Source organism: Myotis nattereri (assembly GCF_964212035.1).
Source record: "Myotis nattereri genome assembly, chromosome: 14".
Taxonomy (NCBI): domain Eukaryota; kingdom Metazoa; phylum Chordata; class Mammalia; order Chiroptera; family Vespertilionidae; genus Myotis; species Myotis nattereri.
This window is the reverse complement of record NC_138089.1, coordinates 28841995-28862634: the sequence shown is the minus strand read 5'-3', so window position 1 is coordinate 28862634 and position 20640 is coordinate 28841995. Positions and strand designations below refer to the sequence as shown.

General features: G+C 47.9%; 1 protein-coding gene across 1 annotated transcript in view; it reads left to right on the top strand.

The window, feature by feature from the left end:
* The first annotated feature begins 1959 nt into the window (after window positions 1-1959).
* FGD5 (FYVE, RhoGEF and PH domain containing 5) overlaps window positions 1960-20640 on the top strand; it is a 114720-nt gene continuing 96039 nt past the window's right edge. The window contains exons 1-2 of the mRNA XM_081105673.1: window positions 1960-2022; window positions 10223-12902. Coding sequence (XP_080961799.1) covers window positions 2010-2022; window positions 10223-12902 — 2693 coding nt within the window. The 5' untranslated portion in view covers window positions 1960-2009. The remainder of the gene's footprint in view (window positions 2023-10222; window positions 12903-20640) is intronic.

The window sequence follows — 20640 nt, the reverse complement described above, 5'->3', positions numbered from 1 at the left end:
ACCTAATTGAAATTCATGTATTCCTACCTTCATTGTGTGCATTAAACCCTTCTGTGTGCTAGGCATCAATTGGCTCATGTAACAATTCAAACCCGACCTTCCTGCATGTCATAGATTTTTAGTGAGTACCTAATATACACCAGGAGCTCTGCTGGGTGCAGGCCCTCAGGTATCCAGAAACCTACCAGCTTTCCAATAATGTTTCGATGAGACAGAGGTCAGGGATCACATTCTCACCTCAGCGAGAAGATGGAGAAATCTGGGATTTTATCTATTTCTGTGTGCTTTGGCAGCACATTTGGCCAAAAAGAAATGGGGTGGCTTATCTAGAGCAGTGTGTCTCCAATTCTGATGCGTATACAGATCATCTGAAGATCTAGTTAAAATGCAGATTCCGGTTCAGTCGGTCTGGGGTGGGGGCTGAGATTCCGTATTTCTAACAAGCTCCTGAGTGACACCAATGTGTAGAGCCAAGAGGTGTTTCATATGCAATGAAAACATCTGATTATCTGGGACCACCTGACAGAAAGGATGGCAGTCAGAGCCCCTCTCACCCTGGCCCTTCTGAACCTCATATTGGGACACTACCACCCTCTATTCCCCCTGTCAACCACCTCTGGCTCCTGGAACAGGCCATGCCTTTTTACACCCCTAAATCTTTGCCCAAACTATTCCCTCTATGCAAAAGGCCTTCCCTTTGCTGAAGCCCCTCCACTTTGGAGCCATTTCAGAGTTCTCACAAGCTCCCTTGCATTCCTCTCCCCACCCCAGCACTTGCAGGAGGAAGCAGAACTATCTACCTATGTTTGCATGGACAGAGCCTAGCTCGAGGTGGAGGCTTGGTGGGGGTATCCGTATTGTCCCAGGGCAATGCTGGTCACACAGTGCGGAGAGTGAACACAAACAGGCTCCTCACCAACCAGGACTCCCTTTCAAACATCACCTCCTCAGGGAGGCCTTCCTGGATCACCCCTTCTGTACTCCAGTGATCCTCAAACTTCAGCTTTTATCAGAAAGACCGTAGGGTTTGTTAAATACGGGATTTCTGACTCGGTGAGTCTGGGGAGGGTCCCGGGAGTTTGCATTTTTAACAATTCCTGTGCTGGTTCGCTGCACACTTTTGAGGGCCACTGGTCTGCCCCATTGCCCCGGTTTTATCTCCCTCAAGGCACTTATCAGTCTCTGAAATGATAGTCATTGCTTATCTGCCTTGTCTCCCATCTAAGCTCCATGAGATACAAAAATTGGGGACTGTCTTGTTGGGCACTCAGCACAGTGTCTGGTGCAGGACTGAATCAATGTCCATGAAAATAAATAAACATAAAGATGGACAGTCCGCCTGGCAAAAGGACGGGGCTGGCTTCCCCCACCCCGATGCCAATCCCTTGAACCTCGCGCGGCTCCCCTGGCCACGGTCCCTTTAAATGTGCACGGGGACGCCTGCCCCCGACTCTCTCGATCCCTGACTGAGCAGAAAGGGAAAAAAAAGTCTTCCTCTTCGGGAGCGGGAGGAAACGTCTAGGAGAGGGCGGCGGCGCGGCGGCGGCGGAGGCGCGGGGGCCAGAGCGAGCGCGCCGGGCGCGGAGCGGGGAGTCCGAGCGGACGCCGCGCCGCGCGCTGCTCCGGCCGCCGCCCCCCACGCGGCGCGCGAGCGCCCCCTCCCCGCGCAGCCCGCGCGGCCCCGCCCGGCCCCGGCGGCTCCAGCCCCGCGCCCCCAGCAGCCCCGCGCCCGGGCTGAGTCCGAGTGGACGCGACGCCCGTGCTGTCCGGGCGGCCGCCGCGCGCGCCCCGCTCTCGCGCCCCCTCCCCGGCCCCGCCCGGCCCTGGAGGCTCGCGCCCCGGCCCCCGCTGGCCCTGCGCCCCTCAGGGAGTTCGGCGCGCGCCGGGGGGCGGGGCGGGCGCCACGGGGTGCGGGACCCGCCGCGAGGCCATGGAGTGAGGCGGCGCGCGGACTCGCGCTCGACTGACGGACGGACAGACGGGCGACCGCGGGCTCCTGGCGCTGGAAGATGAACAGAGCAGGTAGGAGGCTTCACGCGACCTCTCGGGCCCCGAGGGCAGCGCGCGAGGGGGCCCGGGCCAGGCGCCCGAAGTTGAAGCCCGTGTGGCGCCGGGAGCGACGGCCGAGAATCCCCGGACCGTCCTACTCTGCTGGGCTTCGGTGGAGATATGGGCGGGTCCCAGGAGGCTGAGAATCATCGGGGCCCCTGTCCGAGTCACCCCGCCTCAGGGACGGGGGCCCCCTCGGTCTCGGCGAGGCCTCACCCTGGCCGCGTACGCCCTCAGCCCACTCCCACGGCGGCCCCCGAATGGGGGTACCCTCGGCGATGGAGAAAGACGCCCCCTTCGCAGAGGCAGCTTGGTCGCACCCCTACACCCTCATCCCGCTCCTCGGGGCCCCCGCCAGACCCTTGCTGGCTTCTCTGGCACCGGATGCGTCCGCGCTCTCCCCGCGCCGGGTCCCCCATCACTTGGCGGCGCACCCCGCTCTCTCTCCACACCCCGACGTGGAGCTTACTCCCCGGATAGGACTAAAAAGGCCCCAATCGTCTCCCCTCTCCCCATAGCACCCCCGTCCCGGGCAGCGCCCGGCCGGCCTTTGTGCCTCCCCCGGGACCGAGCGGGGCCGAGGGGACACTCCCGGTCGGGGCCGAGCCGCACTCCGAGCGGAGTTCCCCCCCTTCCCTCGAGCCTCTGCCCGCGCATCTGACTCCCCAGTGCGGGGACAGGACGCCGTGCCGTCCAGCTGCACTTGGCAGTAAATATGCGTGGTCTCTCCGGCCATTTAACAGATGTAGCCACCGAGCCTCAGAGATGGGCGGTGCCGGGAATCTGCTCCCGGGATTCCCGACTCGTCCACAGGGAAGGCAGCAAGTCCCCCCAAAGAGGAGAGTTTGCAAGGGAACGGTCCGCTAACTTGCTTCATCCTCCTGCCAAGGAGCGATTCTTTCTCTCTCTCTCTCTCTCTCTCTCTCTCTCTCTCTCTCTCAGAATTAAGCAAAAGGCAGCCCTCTCCCCAGCCAACATCCGTGTCTGAAGCCATACTCCAAAACAGACATCCCTAAAGAAACAGGAAGCCACCATTTTGGCTGTCTTAGAACCATATATCCTGCTGCTGCTGCTGGTGTGTGTGTGTGTGTGTGTGTGTGTGTGTGTGTGTGTGTGTTTTCTTTTTAAAATCTTTAAAATGAAAAAAGTCATGGTGTTAGCAGTGAGATGCAGACAGGAGAAATTGCCTGGACTGACCTGAACAAGGAGCCGTTCGGGACTTGGGAGTGTGGCCGCCGCCGCCCGGGGTCCAGCTCCTGTTGTTGCTGAGCATGCGAACACCTGGACAGAGTGGGGGTCACGGGATGGGGGGCGGGTAGGAGCAGGTGTACTGCTTTGTGGGCCTGGAAAAGGTCGGAGAAGGGCCCCAGTGCCCAGCCAGCCACTCCTTGGAGGAAGAAGGTCGCCTCCCGCCTGTTCTGGCATAGCCTGGACAGAGCCGGGCTCGCTTTTTCCTACACTCCTAATAAAACTTGCTTTAAAACAATGGTGAGAGCGGTTCCAGTTTTCCCACGTTTCCCTGCTTGAGGCTTGGATGAGCTCTCCCTTCTCTGAGAATCTGGGGGATGGAATGAGCCCAGATCAACTGAGAGGCCTGTGTAGTCCCAGTAATTCTCAGCAGTTGCCACCCTGTGATGGCAACAATAGAAACCTCACATAATGATTTCTGTGTGCCGTGTACCATAGTGGTCCACAGACTGCATGGGACCATCATATACTTAGTTACGTGACCCTGAGCAGGTTACTTAATCTCTCTGTGCCTCAGTTTCTTCATCTGAAAAATGGGGATAAGAAGATCTTTGTCATTGAGTCCTCATGATTCAAAAAAGTAAAGCCTGTAAGGTGCCTGTGGTGTCTGTCACATTATAAGTGACTAATATTAAACACTACCTAATATTTATTGGGTACTTACTTAATATGAATCAGGTACTGCTTTAAGTGTTTTACTTGTATCAATGTGGTTTCCGTATTTACCTGATGAGCTGAGCACTATTGCTATCTTCATTTTATAGATGGGAAAACTGAGCTGCAGGGATTAAATGGTGACTGACTTAATGGGAAGCCAAGATAGGATTGAAACACAGACTGTCCAGCTTGAGAGCCTGCTTTTTTATCCAGTGCCCAACATAGTAGGTACACAGGAAATGTTTGCCAGTTGACTTTATTAGTCATCTTATGTCTGTTATTTCCCTTGAACTTCTCAAAAGCCTTAAGAAAAAAGGGAGTATTTCTTCCATGTTACCAAGAAAGAAACTGAGGCTCAGAGAAGCAAAGTGATGTGCCCAGGATCACACAGTTGGTATGTGGCAGAGCTGGGACTGAAGTCCAGGTATATCTGAGCCGGGGGCCCAGGCTCATCCACCTCTGTTCCATGCTGTTTTCCCATATAAGCCCTGTTGTGGATCACTGGACCAGCGTAATAGCAGCCTAATTAAGAAGTCATCTGGCTTGGCATGGACATTCCAGCAGGCACCCAGGAATGAAAGTTAATTTAAGATGCAATTGGAAGGTGAAATTGGAAGATAATTACTCTTGGAACATATGGTTATGAGAGTTCCAGGGGGAGTCAAGTGAACTGCAGTTAAAACAGGCTCAGGGACTAAAGACATGGATGTCAGGGGACATCATAAGAAGAGCCATGAGTTTAATAGTCTGCAGTTGGCCAGAGCAGAAGGCACTTACTGACTGGCGCAGCCCCCTCACTTTACAGCTGGGGAAACTGAGGCTCAGGGAGGAGAAGGGACTTGCCCAAGGTCATACCTCCCATTTAGGGCAGAGCCAGGAGTGGAGATCAGAGCTCCCAGTCCAATGCTCCTTCCAATACACCTTCTAATTGAACCTCTATGTAGCTGACAAGGGAGCAGTAAGCATGAACATGTGAGTGACAGATATTTAATTAAAATAAAGAAAGAAAATATAAACTGGTACCGAGGGCTGGCTGGGGATGATTTCTATCACCAGAAGCTGTTAAAAATCTCTTGCTCCTGTCGCTGAGGTTCTCCTACTCCCAGTTAACTCTTGGCATCTTGGTTTGAAGGGTATTCGAGTCATCCTCAGGCATAGCAAATTGCCAGGGGGTCTGGGGCACCAACTCAGGCTGGGGAGGTCATAACTCCCAGACGCTGTGATACAAGAAGAGAGGATTCATACAGCAGCCAGAAGCATTCAGGAGACAGCAGAGGACCACCAGCTCCATCCATGCTGTGTTCTGGGCAGTCAGAAAGTTAGATTTAACCAGAAGAGGGACCCCCAGCTCTGATTTATCCTATAATTCTCCTACCCCCACCATGTCCGAGCTCAGCCAAACTGGACTTTTTACCATACTCCCAAAGGTCTTTGTATATTACTGCCTCTGGGTCTCTTCACACTCTGTTCCCCATACCTGGGATACTTAACCTCCTTTTCAATTGTGAAATCCTCCCTGCCCTTTAATGTGCACCCTGGTGCAACCTCTTCCCTGAGCCTTCTCCAGGCAGAGTGGATCTGAGACCCAGATAACTTTGTACCAAGGGCAGGGGCTCTCTCTGGTTCCCTTTTGTGAGGGAGGCAGAGAGGGAGCAAAGCTGGAAGCCCTCACACTCCCTTCATTTTCTTTGTTCCTTCCTCAGTCTCCTTTGCCGACTCCTTCTCTCTCCCTCCTTGGTCTCGCTCTTTTCTCAGTCTATACTCCTTCACTTGGTGATCTCACCAGGTTCATGCCTTGACTTCCATCTCTGATGGAATCCTCCAGCCAGACTTCTCCCAGAACCCAGACTGGAATACCCAAGGCCCCGCTCGATGACCCCACTCTGGTGTGTGAAAGGTAACTCGGATCTAACATGTGCAAACTAAAATTCTGCTTTCCCTCCCTAGCACATGCAGACTTATCCGGCTCAGTTGGAAGCAACTTCATTTTTCCAGTTGCTCTGACTCAAAACCTTGGTGTTGTCCTTGACTTTTCTGTTTCTCTTACACGCAGTATCCAGATTGTCAGCATATCCTGCCAGCGATACCTTCTTGTTTGGAATCTGACCTTTTGACCACTTCCACTGCTACTAACCTGCCCCACCATCTCTTGCCTGGATTATTGCAAGAGCCGCTTCACTGTCTCCCTGTGTCCATCCTTGCCACTTCTGTTTAGTTCAACATATTAGCAAGAGTGAGCGTGTCCTTCCCCTCAAGGCCCTGCGTAATCTACACCCTCACCACGGCCCCTCTGACCTCATCTCCTGCTTCTCTTTTTCTCTTGCTCACTCCCCTCCAGTGACTCTGGCCTCGTTGGACATGTCCGGTGAGTCCTGGCCTCCCTTCCCTCTTTCAAGTCTTTTCTGTAATGTCTTCTCAGTGAGATCTATCCTGGTCACTCTATTTAAAATTGCAAAATCCCTCAACTCCTAATCTTTTTCCATAGACTTTATGATCATCTAACATAAAATATGTAAGAGTCTCATTTTATTTGCTTATATCCCACCAGTAAAAGATAAGGTCCATGAAGGACAGGGTTTTTGTTTAGTTTATTGATGTGTTCAGAGATTCTAGATGGGTGCCCACACATAGTAGGTGCTCAATCAATATTTAATGGAATTGGATGAAAGGAAATTGGATGGGAGCAGCGGAAAGTCACCCACCCTGTGGCCAGTCAGTGTTTCTGAGCTTGGGACTCAGGCTTATGTAAATTTCTTACCTGGCTAGTTGTTCCTGGTCTCTTTAGCCTCAATTTCCCTGCTTTGTTTCTTTTCTCTACCTCGCTAGAAGCTGGGAGCCCTGTAGAAGAAATGCTCAGTGGCAAAAGGGTTGAGGCAGAAGTTCAAGTGACTGCAGCAGGACACCCACATTCTATCTGAGCCCTGCTCCAGATTTGCTGAGTAACTCCATGCCAGTCGCCTGCCCTCTCTGTGCCTCAGTTTCCTCATCTTTCAGTGAGGGATCAGATAAGGCTTTTCTGGTTCTGGCATTTTTTGATCTCAGAACTGGAAGCAGGGCATGGACACTGCATTCTTGTCATTCGTAGGGGCTACATGGGGAAGGCATTTTCTTGCAGCATCACGCCTCAGACGCCCACTGTAACCTTTTCTGAGGAGACGGCACCCACAGATCAATAGCTTGATTGGATGAAGGATGGGGTGGGGGTGGGGGTGATGCAGCCAAGGTTTTGGTCATTTTTCAAGGCCTTTCTGTCTCTCTGTCAGGTCTCATGGCGCTCATGTGAAATACCACCTGTTAAGGATGAGAAATGAGAGTCCCTGCCCCTAAAGAATAATTTCATGCCAATGCCTAACACTTGATGTTAAGAGTATGGAGCTAATATTACATTACACTCTACAGCAGTATAGAGCAAGACTTACACCAGGGGAAATTATGGGGTAGGCAAAGACTGACTTCATTAGAACAATAGTAGCTACTATTTATTGAGTCCCCCTATGTGAATGTCTGCTACTAAGCACTTTTAATATGTATCTTTTAATCTTCACAACACCCCTTTGAGTGTAGGTGCTACTCTTGTACCCATTTTGCAGATGAGGGAATTGAGGCTTAACTTCATAGCTTATAAGTGGCAAAGCCAAATTTTGAAACCAGATCAGCCAGGCTCCAAAGGCTTACTCTGCAACTCTACATTGAGCTTAGCTGTTTAAGCTCCAAATTTGGGTTGCTGTTACTGTTTTTCCTAATGTGGACATACACTTTTCTAAATGAGGATATACTTGATTGCTTATGTAAACAAGGAGTTGGGAAGTCACATATTACATCTTGAAGATTCTGGGTTGTTATCTGGATGACAGTGGAAAGGCTGGGCATTGATGCAAACGAATGTAGTTATGGGTTAAGAGACTGATGTTATGGGTACATTAGCACTGGGTACTTTGACAGCTGTGCCTCTTTTCTCTCTTTTCTGCTGTCAGCTACTACATCTTATAGTCTTCAGTGTTCCTGCTCTTTCTCCCATACCCCTTCTAAATATCTGTGCATTGGGAAACCAGACAACCAAGTTCATTAGATGTATGTTCAAGTACAAGTAAAGAGACTCTGAAATGAAACCCTTTTAGGAACAGAATGCATGGGCTTTGTAACCTGTATTATGGTGACTCCAGGCCTTTTTTCTTTCCTTGGGGGCCTCAGCTGAATTTAATATAGTCCTGCCAGTTTAATACTTGTATCTTGAAATTGAGGTGACAATAGTACAGTCCCATGGATATGTCTCAAGTTAGAGCTGTGCTGACCAAGACCATAGCCACTGGCCCCATGTGGCTACTGAGCACTTGAAATGTGGCTAGTCTGAATTGTGACATGATGTATGTGTAAAATACACTTAGTTTGAAAAAGATTGTCAGTTATTTCATTAATAAATTTTGTATATTGATTACATGTTGATCCAAACATGATCCACTGATTACACGACGGTATTCAAAATAATATTGTTGATATATTGAGTTCAAAAAACTGTATTGCAAAAATTAATCTCACCTGTTTCTTTTTTACTTTTTAATGTGGCTATAAGATAATGAAAAATTATATATGTGAATATAAATGTGGCTTAAATTATGTTTCTGTCAGACAGCCCTGGATTAGTTTCGATTGGGGTTCGATGCTTCAAGGATTACCTGGGAGTCACATGTTGGGGAGGAGAAGAGAATCCCCTCATTTGCAGAATGGGTATAGACCTCCAGGCTCTCTGCTCCACCTTCTTTCTGTCACAAGCCAGGCTGTCATTCTGAAGCTGCTCTGTGTCAAACCCAAGCCTTAGTGGGGATGGAACTGGGAGGTGAGACTGGGCTGAAGTGAGACTTACACATCCTAATCCATGGGCAGTGGGGAACTAGGCAGTGCTTTTGATTTGATGGATTTTGATGGACTTGTATTCCTGGAAATCTGCCTTCCTCACTTTGACTGAAGTGTGCCCAGTGGCTCAGAGGTTCAGTAAGAGGCATGGAGGTGTGGGCTGGCTTGTGGTAGGAGAGATGCTGAACTTGGAAGTGGGTGACTACTCCCTTGACGCTATACTTGTCCAGGTCCCTTCCAGCCTACAAAACTTAGCTGAAATTTCTCCTTCTCCAAGAGGTCTTCCCTAACCATAGTAACTCTTGCTTCTCAAACTCCTGCTACGTGTACAGTTTGTACCACATCTTTTATTCTGCTGTGGTTAATAGATCCTCACCGTCCACAAGGGAAGAGGCCTTTTGCAAACATCCATGTTGTCAAATGCCATATCATTTCGCCCATGAAATTTGGATGCTGTAAAATTTGTATGCAGGCCACCTAGCTGGACACCATTCTGAGCATGTAGAATTCAGAGGTGACTCTCAAGAGAATCATATATCACTGTCACAAGCCTTTGGTGTGTTATTCTTGAGGGAATGAGATAATGGCTATTCAGTTATAATATTCCAAGAGTGTACAGCTCTGTCCTCCAATTGTTCTGTTAGTCTTCTCTCCCTAACTCAACTCTGAGTAGTCAGCAGAGGTGTCCTTCTCTTCTTCTTTTTTTAAAAAAAATACATTTTTATTGATTTCAGAGAGGAAGGGAGAGAGAGAGAGAGATAGAAACATCAATGAGGAGAGAGAATCATTGATTGGCTGCCTCCTGCACACCACCTACTGGGGATCGAGCCCACAACCCGGGCATGCGCCCTGATCAGGAATTGAACCGTGATCTCCTGGTTCATAGGTTGATGCTCAACCACTGAGCCATGCCAGCGGTGTCCTTCTCTTCTTGACCCTAGAAGACCCTACTGTATATAGTGCTATGGAATAGATACAGGTATCCAATGAGTTAATTGTAGAATAAATGTAAGCTCTATCAGGGCAGCAGGGATGGTGACTGTCAAGTTCAATATTGTCTCCTGGGTACCTGGCGCACAAAAAAAGTGTTTAATAAATGGTTGTTGAATGAATGAGCACAGTGATCTGCACACCTTTATTTGAGGGGTACAAGATGCCATTCGATCGGGTTTTGTTAGCTGGACTTTATATAGAAGAAATGCCTAGTCACCTTGTTTTCAGAATGAATTTTTAGTGGAAGATCAATGGATTTTAAAGATAATATAGAGGCATAAAGCTAAGCCAAAACATAGTAGATTGGGTTCACATGGGCAATTGGGAAACCATCTTCAGTGTTCTCTCAGAAATACTAAGTGGGAGTGGAAATAAAGGTAACTGTACTTTTTGTCTCCTTCTTTTCTCTATTTTCATCCTTTAGATTCACCAAAACCACCAGTTGCTCCCAAGCCAAAGAATGCCAGTCCCCTCACACCAGTGACTGCACCCAAGTTCCCTTCGTCACCCAGGCCTGACAGTCTTCACAGTCCCAACTCCATGTCGAGGGGGCCAAAACCCCCCATCGCCCCTAAACCAAGACTGGACACCCCCAATGAGTGGAGGGCCAGTGTGTACATGATCAACAGCTTGAACAAATGCAGCAATGGGAAGCTGCTCTGTGTAGATAAGGGACTTTATGAAGAGCAGCAGTCCAACCTGGAGTGCTCTGAGGCCGAAGCCGATGAGGATTACATCGTGGTCCCCAGGGCTCCACCGACAGAGGATGAACCCAGGGATGGGGACTCTGTGGAGAATGCAGTCACGGTGCCTCCGGATGCCACTGGGGAAGAGGAACCCCAGGAGGAAGGTGAAGAGGAGGGGACAGGAGCTGCTGCAGAAGTGGCAGCCCCAGCCGAAATGGCACTGGGTGGAGAGACTGATGAAGGAGTAGCCCCCATTCCTGAGAAGGTGAGGGCTGATGACTGCGCCCAAGACCCAGAGGAAGAGGAGCAGAAGCTCACAAATGAGGAGGAAGAGAAACTGGTGGAGGAACACAACATGTACAACCTGGAGGATAGGGGCCCATGGGATGGAGAGGCAGTCTTTTCGAGCGATATCATTCTAACTCAAGTTGATTTAGAGGATCCAGAATCACCTAGCAAGGAGCCTGGGCCTCTTGGGACACCCAGGGAGGCAGAGGAGGATGGTGAGGAAGGCTGTGCCAAGACAGAACCAGGGGTGCCAGATGAGTATGGGGAATCTGACAGGCCCACTGAGGAGGGTGCTGAAGATACCAGTGAGGAACCTCTGGAGAATGAGGGATTGGCCACGGGCATCCAGGAGGCGGAGATAGTCACAGACAACCCTGACGTCTCTGAGGAGGAGTGTGAAGATGCCACAGGCGGGGGCAACCGGGATGACCAGGATGAACTACCTGACCAAGAGGAGAAAACTGACCAAGAAGAAATGGCAGCAGTCATCCAAGAGGCGAGAGAAGACGTTGCAAAAAGTGAGGCCTCCGTACAGGATGAACCTGCTGAGGAGAGCTGCCAGATCATTCCTTTCGAGAATGACTGTATGGACGACTTTGTGACTTCTCTCTCAGGGAGTCCCTATGAGTTCTTTCCTACAGAGAGCACCTCTTTCTGTGGTGAAAGCTACTCTTCTTTTTCTGAGTCAGCGAAAGGCTTAGAGTCAGAGCAGGAATCAAAGTCAGGGGAATGTGCAGACCAGGACACCGTGGCTGGAACGTTGCGTGGCCAGCATGGCTCCCTGCAAGATGGCACTGGGGAGGGCTTCTCTGTCCCTAATGTGCTGGTCTTGCCAGAGGATGAGGATGCCACAGACGATGCGCTCACCAACCCCTATGAGCTGGGAGTCGACTTGGTGTGCGGAACCGACCCTGGAGAGGGAGAAAAACCCGAGACACAGGCTGCATCAGATGCCCTAAGTGGTTATGGCTCAAAAGAAGAACTGATCACTGATGCTGAGGGCGGCCTGATGCCCATCGACAGAAAGAACATCATCTCAAGGGCCAGGCCCCACTCTGGGAAAGTGCCTGGCTATGTCCCAGAAACCGTTCCAGAAGAAGCTGGACCAGAAGCTGTCTCATCGTCAGCCATTGGCATTGGCGTTGCCACCGAGGAGGCAAGAAAGATGGTTCTGTCATTGGAGGGGAAGCCACTAGAAGTCAGCAGGGCCTTACCAGCAAAGCCCAGAGCCTTCACTCTGTACCCTCGTTCATTCTCCGTGGAGGGCCGAGAGATCCCGGTCTCCGTGTACCGGGAGCCAGAGGCATCTGGCTTAGCCGACCATCGAATCAAAAGGAAGGATGACAACCTCTCTCTGCCCTGTGTGATTGGCTCCTCTGGGAGTTTCTCCCAGAGGAACCACCTTCCGTCCAGTGGCACTTCAACACCATCTTCCATGGTCGATATCCCACCACCTTTTGACCTGGCCTGCATCACCAAGAAGCCCATCACAAAGAGCTCTCCCTCACTCCTGATTGAGAGCGAGCCCCCAGACAAGCACAGCAAGAAGAAGAAGTCATCCTTTAAGCGGTTTCTGGCGCTGACGTTTAAGAAGAAGACTGAGAACAAAGTACATGTGGAGGTCAATGTGTCTTCTTCCAGGTCTTCTTCAGAATCCAGCTACCACGGGCCGTCCCGGCTCCTGGAAATTGACCGCAGGAGCCTCAGCAACTCCCCTCAGCTTAAGACCCGGACTGGCAAGCTCAGGGCTTCCGAATCACCCTCCTCCCTCATCTTCTACAGGGATGGCAAGAGGAAAGGCATCCCCTTCAGCAGGACGGTATCCCGAGTGGAGTCCTTCGAAGACCGCTCCCGGCCCCCCTTCCTGCCCCTGCCCCTGACCAAGCCCCGGTCTATCTCATTTCCCAACGCCGACACTTCGGACTATGAGAACATCCCAGCTATGAACTCGGACTATGAGAATATCCAGATTCCACCCCGGAGGCCTGCAAGGGCTGGGACATTTACAAAGCTGTTTGAAGATCAGAGCAGAGCCCTGTCTACAGCAAACGAAAATGACGGCTACGTGGACATGAGCAGCTTCAACACCTTTGAGAGCAAGCAGCAGAGTGCAGACCAGGAAGCAGAAAGGTACCGTGAATTCGTTTTCTATGTTGTTTAGCAGGTGTAACTGTCCCAGTGACTCGGGATGAGTGGTTTTTACCTCTCTGAGCCTCAGTTACGTCATCTGTGAAATGGGATTCATGCTACCTGATGGCAGAGTGTTTGACATCAGAATAGGTAATCTATGTGAAAGTATGATCTAAAATGCTAAGTTCAGTACAAATGTGAGCATGTGTATTTGCAATATTTGTGGGAGATTTCTGATCTAGGTAGATAGCTTTGGGAAAGTCACCAAAGAGAAGGTTCTGGAATCTTGCCAAACTAAATATCTTTCACCATCAGGAAAATACCCTAAATTGAGATTGATACCTTTTTATTGTGTAAATATACACTCTATTGAAGGGAACTAGAAAAGATTATTTAAATTGTTTCAAAAGCCAAGGGTGCCCTGAGCTAAATTTCTGAATAGAAGCCTTTAAGAGGTACATCCAAGCGGATTTTTTTTTTATTTTGAACTTGTTCACCTTGGAAGTGAGAGTGAAACACTGAAATAGGGGTTTTTCTGACCCCACCTTCCCAAGACTGACTGAACGCCCTTATTGATCATCCCAAGTAAATAATTGCCAAATCTTGCTGTTCCTTGTACATTATGAATACAACTTAACAGAGATGCAATTCACTCTCAACCAGTTACATTCTTTTGGGGCTACCTGATCTGAATTAATGAAAAGCCAAAATGGTTGTGATTTTAAAGGAAATCCTGATTCTTTCCTCTTGTGTGCACTAACTTAGCCCAGTCCCACACAGCTGTTGCTACTAGGTCTTCCTAGGGGACTTGCAGTAATGAATAGATAAGAATGATTTGCAATTAGCATTCGCTGTCACTGGAGTATAGATGCTAGAAGTGTTTCTATGGTTTATTCTCTTGAGTTTTTTTACATGGTTCCCCACGCTGGCTCTATCTTCTCCCTACCCCAGGCCCGGGCAAGACTATTATTAATTAGTTCTTTCTAGGATGAAAAGGTTTGTTTGCTGGAACAGAGGTAAATGCCAGCACTGCTGGAGGGACCAAATTCAGTTTGGAGAATGTGGATGTGTGGGAACTCTTAGAGGGCAAGAGGCACTGAACCGACAAGATCATTTCATTAATGGTTATCAGCAGGGTTTGATGACACCCGACCCTAGCTGAGTGCCTCTTAGCATTAATGAAAATAGAACCAAGCTTTGAAATCATAAAATCTCCATGCTGGAACGCATCTCAAAGGGTTCATGGTCAAGCCTCCCACTTCTAACAATCTCTACCTAAATTCCACAAGCTACAGGGAGCTCACTACCTTCCAGAGCTGCCTTTTCTGTTGCTAGGTACACTGATTACGTTTTTCTTTCTGACTGAGGCAAAAACTACCTCCCTCTCATATCCCTACCTCACTCATGCTGGCTCTCCCCTTTCGAGCCAGGTGGGTGAACCCTTTTCCTCTTTTGTGTGACAGCTCTTCAGAAATTGAAATCTACTGTAGAATCACAGAATGGTATAGCTGGAGGGGACCTTCAGGCAACATTTGGTCCTGTTACAGAGGTGGAAATAGAGGCACAGAGAAGGAAAGGGACTTGCCAAGGGTCTCTCAGCCATTTAGTGGAGAAATCAGCGCTAGGACTCAGATTTCCTGACTCCTTCAGGAATTTGCAGTGAATTATGCTGCGGGACGCCAAGTCTGGCTGTGCATGCAGCACACTGTGCGACCCCGAGTCACATTCACCTTCTAGTCGGTATATGGCGGTGCCCTCTGGGGTTGTGCACTGCACAGGTGTTGGCCATATGCAAAGGCCCCGATGTCTTGATCTGTAATTTGTCCAAACAAACAAGCAAAAAGCTTTCTTCACCCAAACTAACACAACAATAAGGGGACGTTACCTTACCTTGATTGTTTACTGTGTGACAGGCACTGTGCTAGGTGCTTTCCCTGCATATCTCACATTTGATGCTACAGCCTGGGGCTTTGGTTGAGTGTCCTAACTGTCAGACTCTGAATTTCCAAAGCACTGTCCCCCTCTCTGATACTGTTTCACCAAAGGCCAGACTGGCTGGGATAAATCTCCCATGCAGGAACCACATCCTCTTGGACATCCATCAGTGAGCAAAGCTTTCTTCCATTTTCCGGCATGAAACAGATGGGAGCAGAGGGGGAGAAAAATCCCTGCTTTGGGCTGGAACAGGCCTGGGCAAGGGATGTTTCAGACACATCAAGTTGAGAGACACAAGGGACTGCCAAGGGGGTGGGGGCTCCCCTGCTGGTTCGCCTGAATGAGAGCTTTGAGAATGAGTGGAGGGGTGCTGCTGATCTCAGACAGGGGTGCTTCAGGTTGGAACAGGGGCGAGAGGCAGTTCCTTCCTCCTCCTACTTGTCCTGCCCCATACCTTGCTTGAGTGTGAGGATCAGAGATAGAAGCCAAATAAATATCAACATCCTGAAAGAGCATAGGACCGTGCACCAGGAGACGTGAGTTCAAAGCCCACTCAGTCACTGACTTCCTGTGGGAAAGGGGTAGGCCACAGTTTGCTCATCTGTGAAATGGTGAGATTGGAGTAGGTTTGTATTCCTCAACCATTCACCTTTCCTGTACCACCTTTATATTTCTGTTATACTGCCTATATTCTCACTTACTTTTTGTCTTTCAAGCAGTCCATCTTTTTTATTTTGCAAAAATAAAATATTTAGAAAGGGAATTTTATGTCCTGATAGGATGTGAAAAAACAGTATCAGTTGCCATAAATAGAAGGCAGTTGTACAAATACGATACAAAGGAAAAGAAAATAACAGGTAAAATCTCGCTTGAGGTTATTACTTGCCAAGACTGTGAGCTGGAGGCTTGGTCCCTTTGTTAAACAGGGAGAGGTGTTAAAGACATCCTGGCCCCACACAGAGACTTTCTACTTGGCATAATCCAAAGGATTCATAAGGACTGAAAAGTGGTGTGATTCAATGTTATTTAAATCCAAGTTCTTTTTCCACTAAAAGTACTTTTCTTCAAGAAAGGGTAGAGTATATAATAGAATTCAGAGAGCCCAGAGGGACCCCTACATCAGAGCAGCAGCTCATCAGAGCGCTAATGGATGGTGATAAAGTTTCTTCTGTGCAGTTAGTTCCTCTGAGATTTGTATGCACAGATAATAACGTTTTAGGAGCTATAATAATATTCTTATTAACAACTTTCTATCTTATAAAACAAAATTGTATATACAGATATTGCCTATGTACATTTTCCCCATATACAATAAAAGTTTTGTCATCCATTAAATTATATTCTTTTTCCCTGAATTAACCCTCTTGGGGGAAAAAAGGACTAGAGATACAGTCCAATATTCCTACTTTTCAAATAGGTTGTTTTATGTCTTCAGTCAGTAGTCTTGGTTGCGGGAACCTAGGCTTGACTTCCGAATATCCATGTCACCTCAGTATGTTGGTTATGCACTAGGAGCTTAATAAATGTATGCTGATGGCCAGGGGTTTATGATTCTATAGGAGTAGAATTTTGAGCTTCAGAAGGGTTTGGGAAAGAAATATAATTTATTACGTACCTATCTTTGGCAACACAGTGCTAAGTGCTTTGTATGTACTTACAAAACACCCATTGCTGCAAAACACTACAAAAACTGATTTGTCCTAAGTATCTCATTTAAAGCCTCAAAACTGAGTTTGTGGATGTTTGTTGTTGTTGTTTTGCACGATGTTAATCACAGCATTATGTATCAGCACAGATCTCTGGTGTCACTTTTTTCTAACATTTCATAATGAAAACATTCAGACTTATAGGAAAGTTGTTTTTACAGTGAATGTTCATATGCTCAACCCCTAGGATATACCATTGCCAAATTGCCTTACTGTGTCGAGTGAAGTATGGAAGGAGATGGTCACACCATCACTGGGTAGGGGAAAGAGGGTCCCTGAAATGTGAGTAGAAAATACTTAGGACCAAACGAGTAGGAGTCCAGAGGAGGGTGGGATGGCTTCAAAGACAGGGCGGCATTTGAATAGACAGTAAAGGAAAAGTAGGATTTTGACATCTAGAGCAGGAGAGGAGAAAGGTGTGAGGGCATACAGAGAAACTTCGGGCTGTAGTTTTTAGCAGGTAAAGCTGTAATGAAAATTATTTTATCTTGCTTCAGAAGGTAGCTTGATACCTTTAGTCTGAAAAAATGGTTCAGATCGTCTGAAGACATGGAGAATATATGAAGGAAATTGGGTTAAAAGACTTAAGGACTAAACTCAGACACCATCTTTTTCTAATTTCTACTTCTTACCACCAAATCTTGCATCAGCTAATTCACTCCCTCCCGCTTCTAACATTTGTTCAGCCATCTACTAATTGTCAGCTACTGTTCCAGGTACCGGCTAGAGCAGGGGTGGGCAAACTTTTTGACTCAAGGGCCACAATGGGTTCTTAAACTGGACCGGAGGTATGGAACAAAAGCATGGATGGAGTGTTTGTGTGAACTAATATAAATTCAAAGTAAACATCATTACATAAAAGGGTACAGTCTTTTTTTTTTTTTTAGTTTTATTCATTTCAAACGGCCGGATCCGGCCAGCGGGCCGTAGTTTGCCCACGGCTGGGCTAGAGGGATGAAGGTCCCTGCCCTCAAGGCCTTTCAGTCTGGCTGGGGAGAGAGACTGATAGAGGTCATTAGAACCTGGTGTGATAAAGGCTTCGGTAGAGGTCCCTCCAAACAGTCCTGAAGGAGTCTATCGGAGAGACACTTGAGGTAGGTATGGCCAGAGGAATAAGAGTTTGTGATGGAGACAGACAGTCCAGGAAGAGCCACAAGCCTGTGCATGAGTTTGGAGATAAGAAAGAACCTCGAAGTGTGCAGATGGAGCTCAGTGTGAACATCTGTGAGATGATGTTGGGAAGGCAGGTTGGGGCCCAGCCGAGAAGGGCCTCATATATTGGCTTGGAGAGTTAGTACATACCCCTGGGCAGTGGGGAATCCAAGCGGGACAGCGGGGGCTGCTGCAATGGGGATGGTGCATTGTCACGGACACCTGGTTGACAGGGTGGAGAGCAGAGGGGATGGAGAGATGAGAAGCAGGTAGGTTAATCAAGAGGCTGTTGCAATGGTCCCCTCCAGAGAATATGAAGACCAAGCAGCAGTGGGAAGGGGAGGAGTGGAGTTCTGTCTCCAGAATGCCCACAGCAACCCAGTTCTCCAGTGTCCACTCCACGGCCAGCTTACGTTTGCCTTTGCTTTTCTCTTCTCATTCTTTTACTTACCTGTTATAGTCTGTCTGGTCCCAAATAAATAAAAGATTTGAGTTGGTTTTCAATAAGAGACAAAGCAGGAAATAATAAGAATCCAGTCCTGAGACGCGCCAGGCGTTGTGGGGCTGTGTCGTTGTTGAGGAGACTCGACGGGATTGGACTTGCGGTATTTTCACACTCGCTAACAGGTCGACATGCAAATCTTCGTGAAGACCTGACCGGCAAGACCATCACCCTGAAGGTTGAGCCTAGTGATACCATTGAGAATGTGAAGGCTAAGATCCAGGATAAGGAAGGCATCCCTCCTGACCAGCAGAGTCTCATCTTTGCAGGCAAGCAGCTGGAGGATGGCCGCACTCTTTCTGACTATAACATCCAGAAAGAGTCCACCCTGCACCTGGTCCTCCATCTGAGGGGTGGCTGTAAATTCTTCAGTTTTGCATTCACAGTGCCCAATGATGGCACTACTCTGCATTCCAGCCATTTGCCCCAATTTAAGTTTAGAAATTACCAGTTCAGTAATAACTGAATCTGTTCAGAGTGTTAATAAAAGTTTTGTTGCATGGTAAAAAACAAAACAAAAACAAAAAAGTCCTTAAAAAAAGAAGTTAAAGGATACAAGCCAAGTCATAAAGTTGGGCAAACCAGACCAAGGCTGGTAACTGCCATTTAAATTCTGAAATCCATCACAAAATCTAGCAAAGGGTGCCTTCTTCCCTCCTCCCTAACCCCCAGAATCTTCAGAATACAATAAATATTTTGATGAAGTGAGTCCTTGAGAGACTGAAACCTGACTTTCATTTTTTACAAAATAAAATTATTTTGTACTGCAGCAACAAATGTTCATATCATTGTAAAACAAAGGTGATTTACAGCCTCAGCGCAAAATCCTTTTGGCGGGAGGGGGAGATGTGGCAGAGTTGCATCTAAGCCTCCTGCTGACCATTGGTGCTGAGAGCTGCATGGTTGGATTTTCGGCAAATCCCCAACCATAGTTTTCATTGGCATTTTTGTATCTGCCTGTAAACTGGGAGCCTTCCTATGATTACTATGCTTTTGACAAATGAACTCATGCAGAGCTTTCATTAAGTTTCATTGAAAGGATCTGGAAATGCCATAAAAATTATTATAATCTCAAAACCATCACATTCCTAATGCATGCGGCCGGGCTTCTTGTTGAAATTGACTGATGAGAATATTCAGTTTTTAATTTTCTGACTTAAAATAAGACCATCTGCAGCTGTTTCTTTTAGCAATAATTTTTAATTAAATGCAATAAAACTTACAGGGAAGGACCCTAATAAGAAAATCGTGTCAGGAACACCCTTATTGTAACATTTACTAGAGTGATATTAAGGCCCCCCAACTATTTTTTTTTCCCTTGCAGAGCTATAATATAGACAGAATCCTGATTAAGTGTTAATCACAATGTGGTTTTACCTTCATAAAATCATGGTTTCCCCCTGTGGGAGGTGTGAAAATAATTCTCACTAATAGAAGATAGTCTCGTTGCATGAGTTCTTTGGTGAAATGTCAGCAGCAGGTCTCCTGGACCAGCTGAGCCCCAGAGGAGGAGCGAGGTCTTTGTTCCAGCCCAGTTTGGATGGTGCTGGATGTATTCGGGCCTCCCTGTTCCCTGCCTATTGATTGGGGATGAGCGAAATCATGCACAGGGTGCAGCCAAAGAGAAAAGTTATGCCTGCATTTCATGCATTCCTTCAGTAAATCCATGTCAAGTGCCTTCTAGGTGCTAGGCACTGCTCTGTGAACTTTGTAGCAAGCTGACAACATCCCTGCTCGGGCCCAGTTGATATTCTGGAAGGAGTCAGACAGTATACAGACTTAATAAGTAAATGAGGTAATTATAAATAATGAGATCATTCTTTAGAGATGAGATGATTCTTTTTATGAAAAAAGGAAAAAAGCAATGTGGTAGAAAGGGACTGGTAGATGGGGGTGGTCAGGGAAGGTTTCTCTGAGGAGAAGACATTTGAGTAAAACCTGGGTGATGATCAGACATCATCAGGAGGGAGGGCATTCCAGGCAGTGGCAACAGCAGGGACAAAGGCCCTGAGACTGAAAGCCCTTATAGGGTTTGTGAAGAGGCCAGGAGGCCAGTATGAATGAGTACAGAACACAATGGGAGAGTGATGGGGGATGGGGTAGGCAAGGGCCTATGTAAAAGATTTGGATTTTACTTTCATGAGATGCCATTGGAGGGAAGTGTTAGGATCCAGAAATGTTTGAATTATCTGAACTCTTCAGACCATTTCACAGAACTTGTACATTTAGGGCCAGATCAGCAAATGTAATTTGAAAATGTAGCAAAGAGTATTTCCTATTCAAAATGGTTCTTGAAGTGTAAAGAGGTCCCTGCCCTGACCCTTGGCTATGTGAGTTTTGGGTCTCAGGTCTCTCTTCCACCTGTGACTGCTCTGAAATGTGGAATTTGTGGTTCTGGGTTCCCCGTCTGAATGCTGTTTACAGAAGATGGTGTTCCAGGAAA